This window comes from Prinia subflava, chromosome Z (assembly GCF_021018805.1).
Source record: "Prinia subflava isolate CZ2003 ecotype Zambia chromosome Z, Cam_Psub_1.2, whole genome shotgun sequence".
NCBI lineage: Eukaryota > Metazoa > Chordata > Aves > Passeriformes > Cisticolidae > Prinia > Prinia subflava.
Window position 1 is genome coordinate 97101953 of NC_086283.1, and position 23750 is coordinate 97125702.

Consider the following 23750-nt stretch of genomic DNA (forward strand, 5'->3'; position numbering starts at 1 on the left):
TTCCTCCTTTCAGCTGACACCCACGGTCAGAATTTTGTCTTCCTTGTGCCAGAGTTTTCTGTAAAGCCATGCACTTATCTGAATTGCATTATTTTGTTTAAATTCCCCTTAATGGCAGTTTTTTATACTCTTAAGCCAGGGAAGTGCTTGAAAAAGACTCAGCTTGAAATGTCTTTTCCTTTTCCTTTTCCTTTTCCTTTTCCTTTTCCTTTTCCTTTTCCTTTTCCTTTTCCTTTTCCTTTTCCTTTTCCTTTTCCTTTCCCTTTCCCTTTCCCTTTCCCTTTCCCTTTTCCTTTTCCTTTTCCTTTTCCTTTTCCTTTTCCTTTTCCTTTTCCTTTTCCTTTTCCTTTTCCTTTTCCTTTTCCTTTTCCTTTTCCTTTTCCTTTTCCTTTTCCTTTTCCTTTTCCTTTTCCCCCTTCCCCCTTCCCCCTTCCCCCTTCCCCCTTTCCTTTTCCCCTTTCCTTTTCCTTTTTCTTGATAGTTAATAAAGTTTTTGTATTCATCAATCATCAGGAGTCAGCCTGGGAGTGTGCTCTGTTTAAATGCTCTGGCTTTTCACTTAATGCATCCCATCTGTTTCTGAAATAAATTGCAATAATCCGTGTTTAATGTTAATCAATGTATTACTAAATATGCAAATTATATTAAAAGACGTGGTTTGAAAAAGCTTTCATTTGTAAATATGGTAGCTGAAAACAGGAAGCATATCTAAAAGCCATTTAGATACAGTAGCCTAAATCTAACAGTGTGGCTGATTTATAAAGCGGTTTGCAAGTTGATCTTTCTCCCACAAGGGGATATGTAAAACTGTTGCATATCAGATTTTGTTAACATCTGATGGGTTACTGCTAACAGTGTAAAGGCCTAATATTCACAACCATGTCTCTTATTTAAATTAAAGCAATCTTATTCCAGCTTTCTAATTTTTGTGCTCATCCTAACATATGAATTTACATGAAGAGTTTATGAATCACAGTGAAAGCAATTTGAACAAGCTTTTCAATCAGTGTTACATCTTACTGCCTGATTTAGATAATTCATTGTCTAAGGGGTTCTTCTGGCCTCTCATTCTCCCATCCAGGGGGCTCAGTATGAAGCTGGCTGTCCCTGTTGGTGTGGCCACAGTCCCTCCCCTCCAGTGCACCACTTTGCAGGAGGGTCCTATGCAGGGCCCTCGTGGGGCTGCTCCCATCACCAGTGTGGCTCCACACCCCAGCTCACAGAGGACCCATGGCATTTCTTGTGCCACCGTGTTAGACACAGAGGGTCATTTGCACATCTTGACTTTCCATGGGGCAGTGGAAGAGCATGTGCAAAAACACTTCAAGGAGGACATGACCTCTGAGCCCAGAATCATGGCATTGAACACAGGAAAGAAAGCGCTGGTGAGAAGTGTTGGAGAGAAGATCCAGCTAGGAAGATAAATGGTGAAACCTTCTGCAGAAGAGGTGGCTCTGTGTTCTCAGCCCAAGGTTACCCACTGCCACTCTTATCTCTTTTCTTCGTTTTTCTGTTCACACTCCTGCTACCCTCTGGGTGGATTGCATGATGTAACCACTCTTCTCTATGATGGAGCAGCCCTACCTGAAGGATCCAGGTACCATAGGCAAGGGTGGGTAGAAAAGGAAGCTGTGACCACTGCAGCAGTTGCTCATGATGCAGCAGAGGGGAAGCCCAGGAGGTGATGAAAATGTGAACTATTTTTTGAGATAGGTAGTGTCCCTGGGCTGCCAGTGTTTTCTCAAGTGTGTGTTCAGTTTGACAATGTTCCTTTCTTTTCCCATGCTGTGTTATAGAATATCCTTGATTTTTCAGGATGTAAGGTAAGCTCTAAGCAGAACTATTTGAAAGGCACTTTACCCATTACCCTGGAGAAGGTCAAGTCATAACTGCTGAGAGGTAGTTTGTGGTTTGCTTTTCTCTTATAGTCTTCTTTTATTTCTTTTCCCTGTTGCAGCTTCCTATGAAGCATCCAGTGAAATTTACTGAAATGTATGAGAGTAGAAGGACCAAGAAACCAATCTATCATAAAACTTATCTGGGCTCAATGGGGATCTCTTCAGTCCTTACATATTTGCTCTACTTTACACACCTTTGGGAAAGGGGCCAAAATTCTGAATTCATTTTAGAATAAAAAGAACGAAATATGGGACAGATTTGACTGTACCTCTTTTAAATGACCATTTGATGACATTAAATGCGATGGCTTTGACACAGTTTCTGCGAGAAGCTGAAGTAAGTTTGACTCCAACATTTCAGATATCCTGAAACTCAGACCTGGTCTATGAGTGTGAGCAAACCTCCCAGGAGCTAAAAGTGGGAGCAAGGTTAGCAGAAGCCCTGTGAACTGAAACTGCTGAGTTCCACATGTCTCTGTATGTGATCAGTGCCAGAGTTCAGTAGCCCTGCAACACCACCTATCAGCCAAAGAGCAGGAGAAAATGTGAGCAGTACTGATGACTGTCATGCATTTACGTTCAAACATATGCAAGCATTTCCTTTTTTGCCCTATAAACTTAATAGAACTGTTTTGTGAATTCAAAACATGAAAAAGAAATAAAACTCCCTCCTTTACCTCAGAGAAGAGATAGGAGGCACAAGATTACAGACAAGGTTTCATGAAGTTTTAAGGCTGTAACAACTATTGTTGAGCACTCTACCTGTCTTCATGGCATGGATCTCTGAGGGAAGACTAAGCTGATGAACTCATTGAGATTTCCCGGTTGGTTCTTCGTGTGTGATGCTTAGGGGATGGGCAAGGTGATACAGTGCCCTTCATCCTTCTTGATGGGCAGAGGCTCTGTGTGAGCTTATCCCAGGAGGCATTTGTCACTTCCACCACCCTGGGGACTGAGTCCCCATTTGTGGACCTGATGTAGCAGCTTGGTTTGACTTCTCCTTTGCAAAGTCATGTTCTTTCCTCGTGTCACAAAGCCCTAGAGGTTTGCCCTCAAGACTCTGGGGATTTTGGTAATGGCACTGTGTTTGGTGACTGAGATTGCCCTTACAGAATGTTTTTTAATCTCGTCTAGTCAAATCAAAAAAGTGAAAGCAACAACAAGGTCTGCAGTGAAGATTCTGATTCATAGCGGATTTATTGACAGTCCCTTTGAAAGTACTGTTTAATATGCAAGGTAAACAAATTAAAAATCCCAGCTTGTGGTCCAAGGGCATTCACAAATTAGAAATGACCCCCTGCCTGCCATGAGAGTGCTAATAATGTGAAAGCTGAAAGGAAGAGAATCCTCTTGGGAGAAGAGAGTGGGTCAGAGGGGCTTTTGTAATCTACCAATCTGTTTGGCTTTGACAGGCTCTTTGTCTAACATGGTAGATGACAAGAGGAGCTGAGGCATCTGGCAATGATGGGGATGTCTGCCTACAAGCTTTATGTATTTTTCATTTTGTCTTCACTCAGTCGTTGGTATCTCTTGCCTGCCTGTGTCCAAGGATAACACTTCTCCTTGCCTGCAGCTCAGCAGAAGAGAGCAGCAGGAGCCTCTGTCACCATCAGGGAGTGTGACACAAGGTGGGGCTTAAATCACAGACCCAGTAACTTTGTTTTGTTTCACACCAACTTTAATCACAAAATTGCCTCTAATCCAGACCTGAGAAAGCAAAAAGGTATCCACTAGACCCTGAGTCCATACCTCACCGGTAGGCTGACATGGAGACTGGAGTGTGGGTGGTGGCAGTGCAGGAATCAACTGCAGTAACTCCTCGGTGTGGTCTGAAGGCAGAGTTGGTGTTGACAAGCACCATGCCTAGGAACCAGACTCTTCTACACACACTGACCCTTAGGAGTTCTAGTACCTTGCATAAGAAAGCAGAACTCTGTCTCCACGGGTGTACACACAATTTTCATTGACTCTATGAACAATCTGGGTGAAGTTCTCAGGCCGTTTAAATGAAAAAAAAGAAGGAAAAAAGTGCCATGTCATCACCTTCAGCTAATGTTAAGATGGATATCCAGATGCATACACAGGTAGATATGCATGGAAATCCAGACGGATATCTACGAAGTGCAGGCAGGGGATCCTGACTGTTCTTTGGTTATGAAGAAAAAAATAACTTCTCTCTGAGAGATACTTTTTGTTTAGCATAAATAAGTGAGTTTTAAACAGAATTAAGGGCTCAGAATATAATACTGTGTGATTTAATCTGCTATTTGCTTGGCTCTACTTGCTCAGCATGAGCAGCTGGATTTGCTGGAGCCCTGGGCTGCAAGCTGTGACTTTTCATCCAGATATGTTGGAACAGAGTTGGTTTGCTTGGTAGCTGGTATGGTGTTGTGATTTGTCTTTAGTTTGGGAAGAATATTAATTACACACTGATGTTTAGTTGTTGCTAAGTGGTTTTTATCCCAAGTCTAGGCCTTCTTTCATTACTATGTCCTGGCTGATCTAGCACAAGAAACACAAACAAGAGGACAAGGAGGCTGCAGCCATCAGCAGAAGCTGGAGTTTGACAAGATAAGAGCAGTTAACAGCATGGCTATGGGGAGACACAGAAAGAATCCAATAAGGTGTTAGAAGATCTCAGCCCAAAAATCACCACTGGACTTGAAATCACCTGAAGAGTGTGTGAGGGCAGGTGCATAAATCATGAGAGTCTAATTGCCCAGAGGACTTTTTCTTCTGAGTCAGTTTAAGCTGATCTGTTGCTGTATCACCCTATTAAATGATATATTTTTATAAATCTGATACCTGAGGCTCTGCTGCAGAAAACCCAGGTCAGAGGCTGAAGGAGGAAGCGTACCTGAGAATGAGCAGGTGTGCAAGGAATTGAAGGGGAGCCCATCAGGCCCACTGAGAGGAGCCTCCAGTCCCAGCAAGGAAAGCCTGGGTGGTGTGTGTGACACTCCTTGAATGGTGAGAGAACGTGAGACTGTGTCACAGAGTTTGCAGCCTCACAAGTCTATGGACCAAAAATGAGGTATGAAGGGGTTTGCAACTTCACATCAGTATAATAAGGTCAGGAAGGAGAGTGCAGATGATGAGGTGGAGCGCAAGATTATATCTGGGAAAGAAGGAAAAAGAACAGTTTGGAAGCATGGAAAAGTACATAGGAATACTTTGTTTCTCACTTTGCTGACTTGTCTGGGAATGAACAGATTAACTATTGAAATCTGGCAGAAAAATACATACCATTATCCTTGTCATTGGATATCACAGTCAGAAAAAAAATGCAAGATGTTTTTAATCATTTTTAAACAGTGAGGTGAGACAAGCCCTGAAGTAGCTGGACAACGTGTGTGACAGATTTAGTGATGTGAAATCTCTACAGGGAGAACATCTGCCTTTATAAGGATATGCTGCATCTTGTGTGGAAGCTTGCTATGGAAATGGTTGGGTGAAGCTTTCTGGTTTGTGTTACATGGAAGATATGACTTACCAAACACAGTAAGTAGCACTTTCTAACTTATTTATTTCTGAAGTGACAGACTTATTTGGAAGAACGCGTGGGAGAAAAGAAGAGAAAATGTTTAGAAAGGCCGAAAAGCTTATTAAAATGCCCCTCAAACCAGGAGGCAGTGGAGACAATGTGTCAATAAATGTGACAATACTCAAGGAACCAATACTGAAGAAGAAGAGATAAGCTTGCCCAATGATGGTGTCAACACAGCCTGTCCTGTTCTAAGAGGAAGAGGAGACAGAAGGTGTAGTGTAATTTTGAGGGTTTACTCAGAGAATCCAATTCTCCTGAAATCCATGTTGCTTTTACACCAGCTTGTTCTGTTGACCAAGGTTCCCACTATCATTGCTCACTCATTTTAACAGCTTTTGTGCCCTTCTTTACCCTTTTCAAAAGGTATAAGAGAACGGGCTCTTATGAATTATTTACACACTTAAAGGAAGATCCCAGCCCAAAACTACAGGTCTCACCCAAATTTTCTTGTAGTCCAGATGCAGTATTTTCTTGGACTTGCTCTGGAAAACAACCACAGCAAATTTTATCGGGAAGAAGACAAGGAAAGCCACACAGAAACAGGACAAATGACACAACTGGTTAGCTGACAGCCAGACACTCAATCCAATGCCATCCCCACTCTTCTGCCAAAAAATTAGCCTCGAGAACAGCATTTCTAAGCTTCCAACTGTACATTGTGCAAGGATTTAAGAGATCAAGGCCAAAGAAAATAAGGACCTCTCCTGACTTAACCTTACACATTACTTCAAGGGGGAATTTGAATGAAAAGGCAGCAAAGAATATGGCCTAATAGCACTGCCTTTGTGGCATTTTAGTAGTTTCATGAAGAGAAGGGAGTCAGAATTGGAAAATCATTATACTTATTGGCACAGTATGAATTAACATAGTAATATTTTTTAACCATGGTAAGCATAGAAAGGAACTTTTCCCTAGCTAATCTTCTAAATCATTATGGCTCACCAATTACAATTTTTGTTTGAACTTATTATGTAAACTTGAATGTAATTTTCCTGCAAACTTTGCAGACTGAAATGTGAAAGAAAAAACCCTCTATATCTGGTGCTCATGTAACCAATACTTCAGTGCAGTTCACAACTGGAGGCTGGACTTTGCAGTCAGACCATATTTTGTCTTTTACGACTGAGCCTTTACTCCTTTAGATATTTAGTTGCCTAATTAAAAGTAAGTTACTTGGAATAAATTATTAAAATAATGAGTTCAAGGACTTGGATTTATTATGTTAATCTGAACAGGAAGTTTTCTCTTGATTAATAGAAAGGCCATGAAATCCAGTTGTCTGCATGTGGCCCACATAGTGTTCAGGCAACACTCTTACAGACAGATTTGCCTTTTAATATTTTGGTGACAATTTTTGGTGACAATTCAGATACAGTACATAGCAAATGTAATGGAAATATTTTGCTAGATGGGATCTTGTCAAATAAATGCTGAAAATTCCCTATCACCACTATGCTCCATTCAGAGATAGAGCATCTTTGCTTTATACGCATCTTTGATACCCATCTAATTTTGTCTCTGCTAGGTACTTAAGGCACTGGCCTTCTGCCAGTCTGGTGCATGATGACAGGAGCCCAGGAAGGGATTTTCCAGGGCAACCACCACTTCTGTCTATATAGGCCCTCTTTCAGGCTGCCTGTGTGCTGTTGTGCAGCTCCATAAGAGCTGCTCCAACCAAAACCTTGGTTTTGATTGAAAACCCTTTCCAATTCCCAGCCTCCTTCTAGTGTCTCCATGATACACAAGGGAGTGCTGTTGCCCCCTTTTCATTTATATTTGGCTGAGCTGAGTTTTTGGTGTCATATGATATGATGAGCCTTGGGGCTAAAGCGACTGCTCCATGCTCATGTGTGGGTGTGAATTAGTGTCCTCTGAGTGGAGAACCAGACTTGCAGCTGACATGGTGCATCAGGTCTTGTCTAGCATCCTGTATGTCTTTATAAATCTGTACTAGCAGTACCTCACTACTGTAGCTGCAGAGATCAGCTGTACATTTGCATCACAATTCCAGTGTACTCCTATGGCCAGGAACTGAGTGTCACCCAAGGGAACTAAAAACTAACAGCAGAGGAACCAGCTTCTTCTTTGGTAAGGTAAGAAGTGACCCATTCTCTCATTGTGATTACTTAATGTGCTGAAGGTGTTCTGCTGTAGCTGCCAGAGTTCACTACAGCTAAGGCAGTGAGGTTTCTTTCATTTTGGACCTCCCTGCTACATGCACAAAACATTATTGTGATCAGCTATAGCTATGTCAGGCTACAGTTTACCTCTCAAGAGGAAGTTTTTTTTGGAAGGGCAAAGGATTCTCTCAAGCATTTCTGAATTAGGGAAGAAGAGAATACCCTGTGATAAATTTTGGACTTGCTATGAAGGGGACAGGATGTTAAAATTTTAAGTTTATCCATAGCACTTAATAATACCCATACCTAAATGTCACTAGAAAACTTAGGATGAAAAAATGTGTTTGACAAATGTGAAAATAACTAAACAGAAATGTGTAATGTGCACAGTGCAAGACAGGCTAAAGGGTAACTCATATGCTTTTGTGAACAAACATACATGCCTTTGTTTCAAAATCCATTTAAACTCAAGAAGTTTCACAGTCCAAAGCCCAAAGACATCACCAGCAAGAGTCTACTACAAATTAAGTTTTGGTCCTTATACTGAAAAATATACTGGAATGACTTTTCAGAAGGACTGTTGAGAGCTTTAGGGCTGAAACAACAAAGACAGATCAAGTCTGAACTTCAAACATTTCCTCTGTGCCTTCTGGCTACTTAGAGTCTTACAGTGCTGCAGCAATTTGGGTTTTGCTGCTTTAGGAAATGTGATTGACGATACTCTGACTTAGTGACTCCTCCTAAAGTACACTCTGAAAGATATCCAGGGCAGCGTGTAGGTCGATTTTTATTTACGACCTATTACATACCGGTATGTTTTAAGCAGTAATTTAAATTAGCTCCATTTGGTTTATTAAATATGATTACTGTGTATTTGTGCTCCGTATCCCACTAGAATCCTAAAGAGGGGCAAAGATTCCATTTGTCCAAGTGTTGCACAAATACAAGCTAAACCGGTCTGCCCTTCAGAGAGGTTGTAATCCAAATATAAGCAGAGGTTGCAAAGAGTTGCAGGTGGGCAGCCCATGGTACACATGACAAGGTGACAGTTTTGGTCAGTTGTAAGGACAACTTGCAGCACATCAGGCCAGTGGTTTCTAAGGAAGTTGTGGGTTTGTTGCAGTGAAAAGTTGGAAGAAAGGATTTGAGGGGTGACTGTGAAGATTTTTTTGTGGGCACTCTGCCCACATGTACCAGAAGAAAGCATGTAAGTATTCACTAGCAAAGTAACATCTGGGTATGAGAGAGAGCTGAAAGGGAATGAACACTGCAAAAGTGACACTAGACCCCAGCTTTGAACTGTGAAGCTGGTGGGGAGAGAAATGCTTCAGCAGGGAGCAACTCAGCTGAGGAGCTATGTGAGATAGCCTGACTGGATCTCTGTGGGAGCTCGCCCAACTCTGGTGAATGAAGGACCTGAAGGTGAACCATCAGCACCTGTGGTACACAAACAGGGTGCCTAAGCTGGGAGGTACAAGTTGTGCTCTTTGCAAAGGCCTACCTGGTACTCCTGGAAGGTAACAGAAATCCAACCAGAATCACACTGGTTTCATGTAGTCATAATATTGAATTCTGCCTGGATTTCTTTGTAACCCAGCATCAGTTAATATCCATGTATTGTAACGTATTAGTCACAATTGGATTTACACTTTTCTCACAAATGTGTTGCAAAGTATTTTACTGCAATTGTGATTTTCAAAATTCAAATGGTAGCTTTTATTGAATAGCTGTTGCAAGACATCATCATATTATGGACTTTAGTACGTGGAATATAGTATAATTTACATCACTCCATCAAATGTCTATCAGATTTCAAGCTGGGTTTTAGGCTACTGCATTTGAATCAACAAAACGTACAAATTGGAAACGTTAAAAAAAATCAGCTTATGGCTTTAATTTCTTTGTTCAAATCTACCATGAGGGTGAAGAAAATTTCTTTTTAAACAAAAGAATCAGATCCATTCTTTATGAGAACAAACGATTTAGAAAAACAAGGTTAGAATGCCACCTGGGGGTTTATATTGCTATCACAGTTCACTTTAGATCAGAGCAGCATGCAATTTGTACTGTCAGATAAAAAAAATGTTCACTCCATTTTCTTCACAAAGTACAGTCAGACTTTGAAGAATTCATGCAGGTGTTATTCCATTTTATGGCACTTGCTTCCTTAGACCTTCAGCAAGAACCTAATACAAGAAATAGGCACTGAAGAAGCAAACCAATTTGCTTTGCAAAGAGAAACACAGCATTACACTCTGTATGAGGTACTCTATTTTTCACAGATAAATGTAAACCAAACACAAGGAACACAAAAATAAGCTTATTTATTGACAACACAGAAACTAGATTATATCAGATGCAGAAGGCCACAGTTTGTGAAGGCAGAAAGGGATTGTTCAAGCACAGATAAACTGTAACATCAAAGCATTAAAATGTAAATCTACAGACAATAGCTCTAATCTATTAAACTAATGTTAAAAATAATATTTTTTCTCTCAACTTTGATTTCAGGGGTTGTGCCAGTATGATAAAAGTGAGAACTGGTAAGAATCTTTGCCAGAATTACAACTTAATACAAATTAAGGCTATTAGTATGTGGGTGAACTAGTGTTCATCTGCACTTTCAGTGAACTTTTCCAAATCTGACCAGACAGGAGAAATTAATACATGTTTTGCACACTTAGATGTGTGATATTAGTGTGTTAATGTTAACACTTAGATGTTAAATCTAAGGCCAAGGGAAGAGAGGAGATTTTCTTGAGAATTTAATCAAGCCACTATTTAGTTTTCCCTTGGCCAGGAGCAGTGTGATACCCTTCTCAACTTCTCTCCAGTCTGACGAAATTCTTCATGAAGGGGTGGAGAGGAGCACTGCAGTACTCAGCTCCATCTCAGCTTGTAGGATGAGCTGCACCATGGTCCTAAGACCCTGAAGCACTCAGATACCTGCTGATGTGTCCTCCCATCTAGGGAGCTACTCTAGGGTCAAGGATCTGGGAACTTGGGTATCCTTGTTGACCATGAAGGATGCCTATCTTTAGGGAAAGAGTTATTTTGTGTTTGCTGACATCATGGGTCATTTGATCAACAGAGAAAAAAGACAGCATGCAAAGGTGACCCCATGTAACTGGGCAACGTGAATCTCTGCCATGGCTTCAAGGGTAGCTGAAGCCATTGACTAGAAGGGGTGCCAAAGCCTTTTCTTGCAGCCACAAAAATCTAGAAAAATAGAAACCAAAAATCTAAAAAAACACAAAAATTGATCTTCATCTATAAATCTGAACCCATACATTTATTTAGCCTGTGAGCAACTCCAGAATTTCACAATGAAAGCAGGTGAACCTTTCATCAAGGTGGGGAAACATTTCTCTCATATACAACACCATGGCTGGAGCTGCAGAGATATCCTTTGGATAAAAGAGGTCAAGTTCATTACCACCCATGGCTGAACTTCCATTCCCTCACAAGTTCCTGGAGTTTAGATTCAGGCTCACCTAAATCAAGCTAATATCTCTAGGCCAGGTCTAGTGCAACCAGGACTCAGGCCAAGAAGGGAGGAACTCAGTGTGCTCAGGTGGTATTGCTGGATGATCTACCCTTTTCCTAAACCTCTAAATGCTGGTGGTTAGTTGGGAGATAGGTGGTCATTGACAAAATGAATTCAATCCTGTAAGGAATGCCACAGGGGTGCTCTGGTGGCACGCTGCATACCTACAAAGGCACCCTGGAACTGGCAGGAGCCACAGGGTCCATTTTCTCTTAGCACTTTTTATCACCTTCAGTTCAAAGTGAACTAGTTAGACAGCACGGCCTCAAACACCAGAAAGATACAAGTGACACTTTAGCTGTGTTACCGCCCATCATCCAGGGCCACGCTGCACTTCTAAGAGGGTGTACAGAATAGGAATAGATAATTTCTCTGTAGGAATAACAAGGGTCTGAACCTCTGTAGCACTCAGCTGACTTGGGAATGCAAAGTCAGCCATTTTCTGAGGGGGTGGATTTAACCACCATTGAACACAAGGAACAGCAGCATGGATTTTTAAGACATCTATGCTGGTTGTGGAGGACTGTAGCACATGCTGTCCATTGAAATATCTTCTGTTGGCTGCTTCTAACTCTGTTTCTTTAATATGGAAAATGTTTTGGACTGTATTTGATCTTGGTAGAGTGTGAAATGCAGGTAGCTTTCAACTGATCTATTTATTAGACATTAAGGAAAATATTGTGTGATGTAGTCATGAATTTTGAAACTGAATTGCAATTGTATCTCAAAGGTATATGATCTGATTTAGAGAAGTTGCCTTTAAAATAATGTTTTCTAGTACTTTGTAAAAATCTCTCCAAGCATTTCTTACAGTAAGACTGATTGTAAATTGTTCAACTTTTCCTAAGAAATCTAATCAGTGAATAAAATCTATAGAAAAATTTGAACTGTGTAACTTGAGGGAACGGTAATAGCCTTCAGCAATTTGTAAGAGGTATACAATTAGTGTAACATACTGGAAATGTTGGTTAATAGAGCAAGAGATAATCTACTGACAGTTTTGTATGCCTAGTCACTACTGCAGAGGCCAGGATCTTACTGGGGCAAGCTAAAAGGGAAGCCATCGTGCTAGAAGGGGAGAAGAAAAAGTATTTCTCCATTCAGATACCAAGGCCTGGGGACAAGAAATGTCACACTGGTGAAAAGTGTGATGATGTAATCACAACTTGTGCTGCAAATTTCCTGCAATGAGTGTTATCCTCCAGCACTCCATAATTTTTGCATAGTTTAAGAGCCTGAGTGCAATCCCTTGCCAATGGTTGACAGCAGCAAGCCATAAATTGCAGAAAATGCTGCACCTTGGCCTAGCAAATGCAACGCTCTCATCGACTGCACTCTTTACCCAGGCACCAACACAGCACCTCTACCAACCACACTGGGAAATCAAGAAGTTGCCTCTGCTTCCTGGAAGTGGACAGTGCATTAGATGTTTGAAATAGTAACAACAAAACTGTTTTTTTAAGGTTGCAAGGAGGATTCAAAAAACAAGTGTACAGAAATCCATACGACCTACAAAGGCAGAGAAATTGAAAATGCAGAAAAAATCTGGAAGCAGACAGCATTGTTAGTTTAAAGTAGGAATGAAAAGATGCTCATAAGCAGAATTCTGAAGTCAGCTTTAATTAAAGAGACAAAAAGCACTCTCCTGAAATCCATCTGCAGCGGGTTGACCCTGGGTGGATGCCAGGTGCTCATCAAGCTGCTTTATCAGTCCCCTTCTCAGCTGGACAGGGGAAAGAAAGTATGACAAAAGTGTCATGGGTTAGGATAAAGATGGGGAGACATCAGCCACCAATTACCATCAAAAGGAGACAGAGTTGACTTGGGAAATATTTAATTTAATTTATTGCAAATCAAATCAGAGTCAGTAAGATAATGATAAATAAGGGAAAAAACATTTTACAACACCTTTCCTCCATGTCTTCCTTCTTTCTGAGCTCAGCTTTACTCACATATTCTCTTCCTCCTGCAGATGTGCAGGGGGATGGTGGAAGGAGGTTCTGGTCAGTTCATCTCATGTGGTCATGCAGGTCATGCAACTGTAAATAATATTACACTGTGCAGTCCTTCCTTCCAATAAAGAAAATGTAACAAAACGGCCCAACACTTGCCAGTTTGGAGAATATACCAAATTATTTAGGGACACTGCCAGGGACCAGATTGCTGATGACAAAACTGCTGATTACCATGGAAACCCTGGCAGGTGTATTTCCATGCACCAAGTAATTCCACTGGCTGTGCCCTTAGCCTGCAGGAACTGTAACTCTAAGATGGAAATCAGCAAGACTTCACTGAAATGAAAAAGCAGAAGTTTGGTAAAGTAGGTAAACAGCTGCTCAAAGACTGGTTTATGACTTTTATCAATTTCACTGGGTTACAAAGCTGCAAAGAATTCACAGCAGATAACAAATGGCAAAACTCAGTTTACACACCACACGTATTTGTTGAACTTAGGTTACTACAGTATAATTTCATCCTAGCATCCCTTGCTTTACACACACAGACTGGTCAATAGCAGATGTTCAGGAGGGGTGGAACACCCATCCTGTGAAGAAAGGCTGAGAATATTGAGACTGTTGAGCCTGAAGAAGTGAAACCTCTGAGTCAACTCCCTTATGGCCTTCTAGTTCCTAAAGGAAACCTACAGCAAACATGGAGAGGGTCTTTTAACAAAGGCATTAAGTGATAGGACTAGAGGGAATGCCTTTGAACTGAAAGAGGGTAGATTTAGATTGGCTATTAGGAAGGAATTCTTTACTGTGAGGGTGGTGAGGCACTGGCACAGATTGCCCAGAGAAGGTGTGGATGCCCCACCCCTGCGAGTGTTCAAGGCTGGATGGGGATTTGAGCAACCTGGGACAGTGAAAAATGCTCCTGCCCATGGTAGAGGAGTTGGAACTACATGAACCCTAAGGTCTCTTCCAACCCAAAACATTCTATGATTCTGTGATGTAGAAAAGCACCATAATCTCCTGCCCCATGGGAAATCTCAGGCATCGTGTGGAGTTATCTGAAAAAATGTGGGCAAAAAAACCACCAGGGTAAGTGACCCGTGTATATTCAGATGTTCAGGGCAGTGCTTGTTGGAGATGTCTGTACACCGCCAGGGTTTCTTGTCTGCTCAAGAATGTGGTTTGTGCGGCCTTTTGGGATGGTTTTTGTGATCTTGTCCCACATACCTCTAAAACTTAAAAGGCTTCCAAGATTAATCCATCACCTCAGCAATGTCTGCAGTCGTCTAGGGAGTGTGAAGGAGATGGATCTAGACTCCTCTCCGTGGTGCTGAGCAGTAGAACTAGAGGCAAAGGGCAGACACTGGTGCACAGGAAATTGCACCTGGACATGAGGGAGAATTTCTTTACTGTGTGGGTGACTGAGCCCTGGGACAGACTGACCAGAGAGGCTGTGGAGTCTCCCTCACTGGGGATGCTCAAGAGCTGCCAGGACACAATCCCGTGCCGTGTGCTCTAGGATGACCCTCTGGAGCAGGGAGGCTGCACCCACCATGGTCCCTTCCAGCCTGACCCTTCCATGAGGGGCAGCACAGGAGCACGGCAGTGAATCAGGTGAGTTTACCCACATTCGTTGCTTCATCCTGACAGGAACATCAAAGACCTCAGCGAGCGAGGATGGAAACAGCCATAGCCAAGGGAAATCCACTTACAAAACATTTTGGTGCTCATTCCACTTCAAGAAACAGTTGAAGGCCGTCACAATAAAATAGCAATAACACAACTGTAATGTGGTAATATGCATTATTGCTGACTTCGGAAGACAGCGAGGTAAAAAGCCGGTAAATATTTCACTTGCCCGCCTCACGAAGCACCAACACCCGCGACTCCCCTCACGGCGCACCCGCTCGGCGATCGACTGCTCCGGCCGCGCCCGGCCCGCCGGCCGGCGGGCGGGTCTCGGCGCGGCGCTCGATTGAGCAGCCTGTCCGCAGCGCTGCCGCCCCGGCGGTGCCGCAGGAGGGGCCGGACGCGGTCCCGGGCCCGCTCCCGATGCTGCGCTGGCTGATCGGCGGCGGCCGGGAGCCGCAGGGCTTGGCAGAGGTGAGATGGCTCCTGCGGAGCCTTAGGTGTGGGGCGGGTGGTGCCATGAGGATGGGATGCGCTGGGCCGTGGCTTTTCCCGCTGGCCCGGGATGGGCCGTGCTCCGGGCCGGGTCTCGGCCTGCGAGGCAGGACTGATAGAACGGGTTACGGGCGTCCTCGAAGAGAAACAGGGGAGGGGGGAAAGCACAGAGACGAACCAGGTCTGGGCACTTCAGTTCAAGGAGGATATTGAAGTGCTGGATCGTGTCGAGAGAAGGGCAACGGAGGTCGTGCAGGGTTTGGACCACAAGTCCTGTGTGGAGTAGCTGAGGGAGCTCGCATGGTTTTATCTTGAGGAAAAGGAGGCTCAGGAGAGAGATCTTGTCACTCTCTTCAACTACCTGAAAGGATGGGGTTGGTCTCTTCTCCCAGGCAATGAGTGACATGACGGGGACACAGTCTCAAGCTGCACCAGCGGAGATTCAGGCTGAGCATCAGAAATAATTTCTTCACAGAAAGCGTGATTAGATATTGGAATGGAGTGCTCAGGGAGATGGTGGAATCACAAACCGTCCTTTGAGGTTTTAATGACTCAGTGCCGTGGTCTGGTTGACGAGGTGGTGCTGGTCATAGGTTCGATCTCAGACGTCTTTCCCAATCTAATTGATTCTGTGAACAGCACAACGACCGAGCTCAGCTCCTGCTCGGCGGGAGTTATGGTGTGTGGCTTACATGCAGTTCGTGCAAGTCCTGTCTCCGGACTCTGAAGTCGATAATGTAAATTATAGGCAGTAAGTTGTTATTTATGTGTCACAGTAGTTTGTGGTAGCTTTCCAGCCTTTCTTCTTAGTTCTTCATTCATGAAATAAGCTTTGTTTTGGAGTGCCCTATACACTGACATCCTTGCTGCTAGTCAGATTAAGAACAGTGTTACTGAATTAGAGGGAGAGATTTTTGCAATTTTCGTGTCTCTAAGAGTCTACTGAAGTTCTCAGCATGGATTTGACGAGCGTTAATTAAAAATATTTCTGCGCTCCATACACTTAGTGCTTTTGTAGTCTAGGGAGGTATGAGGAAATAATTATTTCTCAGCTGCTGTTTATGAGCAAGTTATGCCAATATCATGGTTGACTTCAAAGGTCAGTACTTAATTTGGGTCTGCACCAGGTTGGAATGATGACGTGTGGGAATGCCTCTGACTTTTGTCATCAGTCAGAATGCCAATTGGGTTGCAATCATATTTGCAGGTTTGTGTGCAATTGTTTTTAGAAGGAGGATAGGAAATATAGTACAGTTTCATAAGATGCACTAGAAAACTGCATTGTTGCATGTCCTCCTCCAAAGTTTAGACTCTGACTTTGGTGTATATACTGTGATTTAATAAAGCATGAGCATGACTCAAGGTGTGACCCACTTCTTCCATTCCGCCATTCACGCCTTGGTTAAATCCAGTCCACAGGACTTTTCTTCTCATTGTTTTGTTCTCACAGAGTTGTGCAATGATAGTGCTAATTTTGCTTCTCGGCAGAAAATCTGAAGAACAAGTCTTGCTGAGGGTTGGTCCCTAGACTTTTTTCTCCCCTGCATGATGTCATATTGTTTCACCTAATAATCTTTGTCACCATTACTTCTTAATAGGTAGGAAAGCCCACAGCAGTGTGGGCTATGGACTTACGATGTTTGTTTCCTGTGCTGGGATTTCAGAAAGGTGTGTTAGGGTGGCATTGCACTGGGTGAATGGAGGAGGCCTCTGGCAAGCTGCCCTGAGTTTATGAAATGGAAATTTCTCCTTTCCCTTTTTTTTTTCCTATGGAATTGGAAGTAATTTAGACTTATGCTCCTGAATCTCTTCAGTTGATGGCCAGCCGTGGTGTTAATTTTAGGCAGGGTGGCTGTGGTAGTGGGAGGACTGAAGTGCAGAAGCATCATGATCCATAGGAGCTAATCTGTTGTGCTCCATGATCCATAGATCAGTATTCCTGTATCTGTAGTACTCTTGTATCCATGTTTTCTGTGAATTGCTTTTGAAAATCCCACTTTTTAAATGCTTCACGCCATGGTTATAGGAAGTTTTGAGCTTGAGAAGAACATTTTGTTTTTTGGGTTTTTTTTCTGAATACTGTAGTGTTGCTTACAGGTCATGTGTAAAAATATGCATCTTGGGAATAGATTCCATTAACATCAGCATCCAGCTTTTACCTCCAAAACTCGGTGTTGCTACAGGAGAGACAAGTTAGTAGTTTGTATAAATAAATAGATTTCTTCAGGAAGGGAATGCTCATATAACCCAACCCTTGGGTAAATATTAATGAAGATCTGAAGACAGCATAACTTGTTGTATGACATTTCTGGGGGAAAAGATGTTATTTTGTTCTCATCTATAAGTACCTTATCAGCACTGGACCTTTTGGCATTGTTAGAATTAAGATTAGACATGTTGTTCAAAAGAAATAGTACAATCTTGTATTGAATAGGCAATGTATTCAGACTATAGAATTGCTATAAAAAACTCAGGATTTATATCATTAAGACAAATCCTGAGTTTTTCAGAAGGGTGTTAAAATTGTTTTTTGAATTTATGCTTTCTGACTGCAATATTGCTAATATACGGAAACTTCCTTAGGATTTTGAAACTCTCATTTTTAAGGATGTTTTGATTAGCTTTTGGTGGGTGAACTCCAAGTTTTTAGATTTGTTATAACCATGCAGATTCTACTTGCATTATTTAAAAGGGGAACTGCTATTCTCATGTGATTGCATAAAATGAGGAACAGTTGCTTCATGAAATACGTCACGTAGCACAAAACCAAGATGTAATCACAAGCACTTCAGTTAAAAATTAAGAGCTCTTAATTTTTAAAATAACCACAGGTTTTGTTCCATGCATATTTAGTAACTATGTCATTCTTAGTTTCTGAAGAATATTATCATAGTACCAATATCAAAGTAATAGAAAACAATTTATTAATCCTACAAGCAAAAGTTCAAGTTTCTGAGGATAATGTGTTTGTCTTTCATGTGGTATTACCTGTAATGGGTGCAGGATGTTGTACAGTGTTCTGTAGTCGCTGTTTTTACAATGTACATTCTGTTGAAGTCCTCAAAGAAAGGACAGTCTTGGAAATAGCATGAAGTTTGACTGTTGTGTAAAATAAATCTAGAGGGGAGCAAGTGCTGTCACTGAGTGACTACAGAGCTGTTCAGATTTAAAAAAAAAGTCTGACAAGTGGTTACAGAATGTTTAAGAACTCAATTACAAAAAAGTTGTCTTGAAATAAAATGATGATTGAGATTGGCAGAACTATTTTGCCTTGCAAAATGCTGTTCTATGCAGTATTTTGTTGACCCTGCCTAGTGATCAGTTTGTTCCAAGTGATTGATTGTTCTTTTAATTAATAGTCTAGTTGGGGGTAATTGCAGATCTGTTCTATAAAATGATTAATTATTCTCTGTGTTTTTTTAAGCTATTTGCTTTGGTATTTTCTGAATGGAGTACCACTGGGTGATTTATGTATTATGGAACAGAACAGCATTTATTCTTATTTATTTTAAATATGTTGTCTTTATATAGGATTTGGAAATTGAGCAGTGGATGAAAGATATGAGAGGTTCACAGCCATCTCATAAGAGGTGTAATTTAATGAAAAACTGAATGTATTTGAACTGAGTCATGAAGCTTCACATGACAGCTTGTAACTGAGCTGGGTTTTCATCTCACTGTATCAGCAATTAAATGGGTACAAAATGTTTTTGTTGGACAGAAAATGCTGTATTATAATTCAAAATACATGCTATAGAAAGCTATTATTTGTGTGAAAAATCAGGAAATTATATTTTATAATTATTTTTATTAAGGCAAAATGATATTTCAGAAACTTCTCACGTGAGTCTGTGTGTAGATTTTTAGACATTACAAAGACCTGGTGAAAATGATTATGTTAGTACAAAATAAATTTACTTCCTTTTTTATAAATTTTAGAAATCCTCTGTACAGACAATTGGTGAAGAACAAATACAGAATCCTTACACGGAGCTCCTTGTGTTGAAAGGCCATCAAGATATAGTACGATTTCTAGTGCAAATAGATGATTGCAGGTATGAAATGCCATTTCAAATTGTTTCACAATGTCCTTGGTAATGTGTTTCTAAAAATGTAGTAACATTTTAATCCTGTCTTTTTACTTTTGGGGAGTGAGGGGAGGAAAAACTGGTGGCAAGGGATGAATACTCCCTTTTCTTGTTGTGTTACTGTATCTTCAGCTTCTCTTTTAAGTCCTATACTTTAACGAGAAGATAATGGTGATAATGTTATGTTTCCCAGCACAGATTCATTTGTTTGTAAGAACTGCCTCTAGCTAATTCAGCTGTTCTTTTTCATTCTGTTTCTGGTCTGAGTGTTGCCTTCTGTACACGCATAGATTTTCACAGTATGCAGTACAGTCTGTTGCTGCTCTGGCAAGGATGCATGTGTTCTGTGTCTCTGAATTGGGAATAGATGTTGTTTTACCTTCTGGCTCTGTGAAAGAATGTAATAGACTCCTACAGATGTGCTGTAGCAATTGGACATGCCATCTGCAATAGTAATGAGTGTTGCTTTTCCTTTCTTTCTGATCTTCCGTTGCACTTTCTTGTAATGCTGTAGTGCTAAATTCACTTGAGCTGTGGGTAATGCAATTTTTTTTAACTTTTCAAGTTTTAAAATTTTTAGCTGCTTTATTCAGAATGACTACTTAGCAAAAGTCACCATATTCTCTTCCAGTTTGATCTGGATCACTTCTTTGAAACCTGATAGTTCCTTTGTTTCTCTCCTTCAGGTTTCAGCTGTATGCACCTTTCTGTACATATCCTGACAAGCTCTATCTGTAACTTCTGAAGACTGAATTATCTATGTTCTGAGGACAGGGTTATCCAAAAACTAGAAAACTGGTTAAGAAGATGAAGTAATTGTATTTACCTTTGTCACTTAGGAAGTGTGACTGAGAGAATGAATTATGATAGTTGAACATTACAGCCTAGTTTCTATTCCAGTTTTCTCTAAATTAGCCTTGCATGTTCTTTAATTTAACATAATTCTACAAGAGAGAAAATAATTTTCTGCCTTAAAAGTAAGGTTATAAGGTCTTTATTCAGTCATAAAATGTAGTGACTCTTGGCTGATGTGGAGAATTAAGTAGAAAACATTTAGTGACTGAGAACGTCAGGTATAGGCAAGAGCAGCTCTGTTAAGGTTCTGTAGTAATTTGTATCTTTTATGGATTAGACACAGAAGGGAAATTCTAATATATTCATCAATGCACTGCATGCAGTTGACGTGGACAAGAGTTTGTTTTATATCCTTGCAGTGTACGGCAGCTGTTTTGTGAAGGAGGGTTCTCTGCCTCCCCATGGACATTGATTGGAAGAAGCCATGGTAGTGGTCTCTTCCAGTTCACAAATGTCCACAGAATCTTATTTTCTAGTATTATATAGATATAGATATAGATGCAAAAATCAAATTTCACTGAAGACTCCATGGAGCATTTTTAGCTTGCCAGTTTTTATTTTTAATGTTTATAAATATGTATATGTCAGGAAAGTTACATGCATTGTCATAACATTTATTTTTCTATGTAGTGGTCCACCAGAAGATTCATATAAAAATGGAAGAATCTTGTGTGGTTTATTCAGTTCTTTTTTTTCCAGACAAGTTATTAAAATAACCCTCTATCAAAGCACATTTTTCTCAAATATATACTGAATATGTGTAATTCATCTGTGTAGAAAAATCACAGTATTCTTAATTTGTACATGCTGTCTTGTGCAAAGAAGTCTTTAACAATTTTGGGCCTTGTTATTTTCTAGCAGGTAAATTACTAAAGCTAAAATAATGATAATAATTTTAAAACTAAAGCCTAAGTGGCGATACTTAAGACAGATTACAAAATACCATATGGATAATGGGTAAATTGTATAGCTGGTTAGTATTCCAAGAGTTTGAGGAGTTTAATAGATTTGTTCCAGTTGTTACTGGACAGTAATTCTGAATTTTTATTTATCAAGAGTGTGGTATTTTCTATATTGTTAAACACATGGTAATATTTTTCACTTGATTCTTTTCAGTAAGATGAGTATTGTTACTTAGCTTGTGAAATGTTTTTATTTAGTTTCTGCAGCTATTCCATTGTGTGCTTTTTGTCAGCTATTGTAAGCCAAGTTTCACGCTTCAGATCTTTAGATAATATCATCTTAGTGAGAATTTTACAGAAGGATTTTCTTGTTTTCTCAGTGGCTCAGCTAAAACCAGTGAGTGGAAAATTTTCTCAGATTGGTTTTTGAAGGTACTAAATAAATCCTCTATGAATGTAACAGAAAGCTGGTTGGTTTTTTTGGTTTTTTTTCTTCTTTGCTCTTGTACTTTTTGAACATGAAGTAAGCTTCATATTGGTTGGAAGATCACTAAAGAAGGCTAAGCCTCAGCTAGAGTCTTTAAAAAACTGGACTGAGATAAAATTCCAAGTGATACTCTAGCTTTTGACACATTAAATTAAACAGAGTTCATAACACATTTTAAGAATAGATTTTTTGTTGATCATTTGACCATTCCTTACTCCTTCAGGAAACAGACAAGGTTATAGATGAGGGTGATCATGACTGGAAAAGACTGAAGTGACCCATGAGGACCTTCTTTTTGTAACACTATTGGAATACTTAAGTCTTGTTCTTATATTACGTGTTTGTTGATAATTACCTATTTAAATATACTATTTTGTGGGAAATGGATTTGTAGAGAATTCCCACAGCCTGACAGAAGGCTCACATGGTATGTATCTGTCTGCAAACTTTGAGATAAGAGATGCTGACTTAGAAATACCTTGGAATAGGACAGACTTTGTTGAGAGAGAAATGGAACTGGAAACAAATTTCAAATGATGGTTTTGCAAATAGACTAGATACTTTGGAGAAACAGAACTATGAAAGGTGCATTGTAGTAGGACTCACAAGGGGTAATTGTAGATGATTTGCTTTAAGGCACTAGCAGCATTGTGTGGGAAAAGCTGAGAGGCCTAGAAACGTTTATAATGTGTTGTAATTAGGAAATAGTTTGGCTTCTGATTGTGATGGCTTCTGACTTGTAACTTGTGTACTGTCTCACCCTTCACATGAGATTGAAAATGGAATAAAAGTTTTAAAAACGCCTCCGTTGCCCCATCTCTGGGTCAGAAAAAGGTATAATCTGACACTATTTCAGTTTAGAAACTGTAATTAGGGTTTACAAATACATGCTTGTTCTTTAAAGACAGAATTTGATGTATCTTGTAAGCATTTTTTTCTTCCATACATATTTACTGCTTTTCCATTATATTATGCTATAATGAAGATTACAGTTTGTTATGTTTTTTTGTGTTGTGTGGTTTTTTTCCAGGTTTGCATCTGCAGGAGATGATGGAATCATATTTCTGTGGAATGCTCAGGTTAGCTGTCTTTTTTAAGGGTGGCTTGTATGCTCTGGAGAGGGTAGAAGTTCTAGAAAAGAGGTAGAAATGTCTAGGAGCAAAAAAGCAGAATAAGTAAGAATTGCTGCAGAGCTACTGTTTGAAAATGTGAAAGTAGAGGGAGTCTGTTAAATTCTAGTTTACGAAGGAGAGCTAGGAAAACAGAAGTTGGGTGAGGGTAAGGGAAGGGTAAGTTTTGAAAGTTAGAATGTTTTGGGACAACATAGTGATTTTAGAGAAGTCACGGTGTTAAAAGCAAAAGTATGTATGAAGTTGTGGGTTTAATTACTCTTTGAAAGTATGTTCTGTGTTTGCTGTAAATGTTGAAATGATCACTAGTAACTCAACAAATATGTAGCCAGATCCCAAACCTGCTGGGATTTTTATATACACTTAAGATTTAAATACATTTCAATCACTCTATTAGTAACACCTTTTTAGTATGACTAAAAAGGAGACCTGTCACAAAATTATATTGGAAAGTTATCGAAGTCAGTAGAAATTAAACATTTCACTCTGTGCAAGAACAGGCCCTCACTGTGATGAAAATCTTACAACTTTTGAAAACCTTACTAAGGCATTAATTTTATCATACAAATAGTGCTCTGTAAGTGACACTTGCTCTTTTGCTCTTCTACTCTGTTTCTCCGTGTCATTGGCAGAACCATAGAGAATGATGAGCAATAGACCTAGGTAAAGGAAGTCTAGAATATGAGTTACATTGTTTTATAAGAAGTTTGAAGGGGAGACTTACTGTGTGGTCTACAGTGTATCAAACATTCAATTGAGGAAGAAAAACTCCCAGACCTTAAATTTTCTTTCAAATCTTCTGAAGGATTTATGTGACATTTATGATGATGTGATTTCAAAATATAGAAGGAGGGGCTTGAAACTTTTCCTTTGAACCGTTTCCATTAGTGCTTTGCTGGTTTTGAAGGCCCTTTATAATTTTATAATTATAAAGTAAAGTAAAATGAATGGAACATTAAAACCTATGTGTGTGAATATATATGCCCAGTGTTCCGAGAAGTTTGTGAATGTAAAACTCATTTGGATATCCAGCTTTATGAAATGAGTTCCATTTTCTACTTCTGTAGGACTTCTCTTGTATGTTTGAATGTTTAATTTAA

The 23750-nt window shown here is 40.3% G+C and overlaps 1 protein-coding gene across 1 annotated transcript in view; it reads left to right on the forward strand.

Annotated features, from left to right (window-relative positions):
- The first annotated feature begins 15042 nt into the window (after positions 1–15042).
- The window catches only part of WDR41 (WD repeat domain 41), a 33060-nt gene continuing 24352 nt past the window's right edge, over positions 15043–23750 (forward strand). The window contains exons 1-3 of the mRNA XM_063423387.1: positions 15043–15167; positions 19128–19243; positions 22551–22599. Of these exons, the coding sequence (XP_063279457.1) occupies positions 15117–15167; positions 19128–19243; positions 22551–22599 (216 nt within the window). The 5' untranslated portion in view covers positions 15043–15116. The remainder of the gene's footprint in view (positions 15168–19127; positions 19244–22550; positions 22600–23750) is intronic.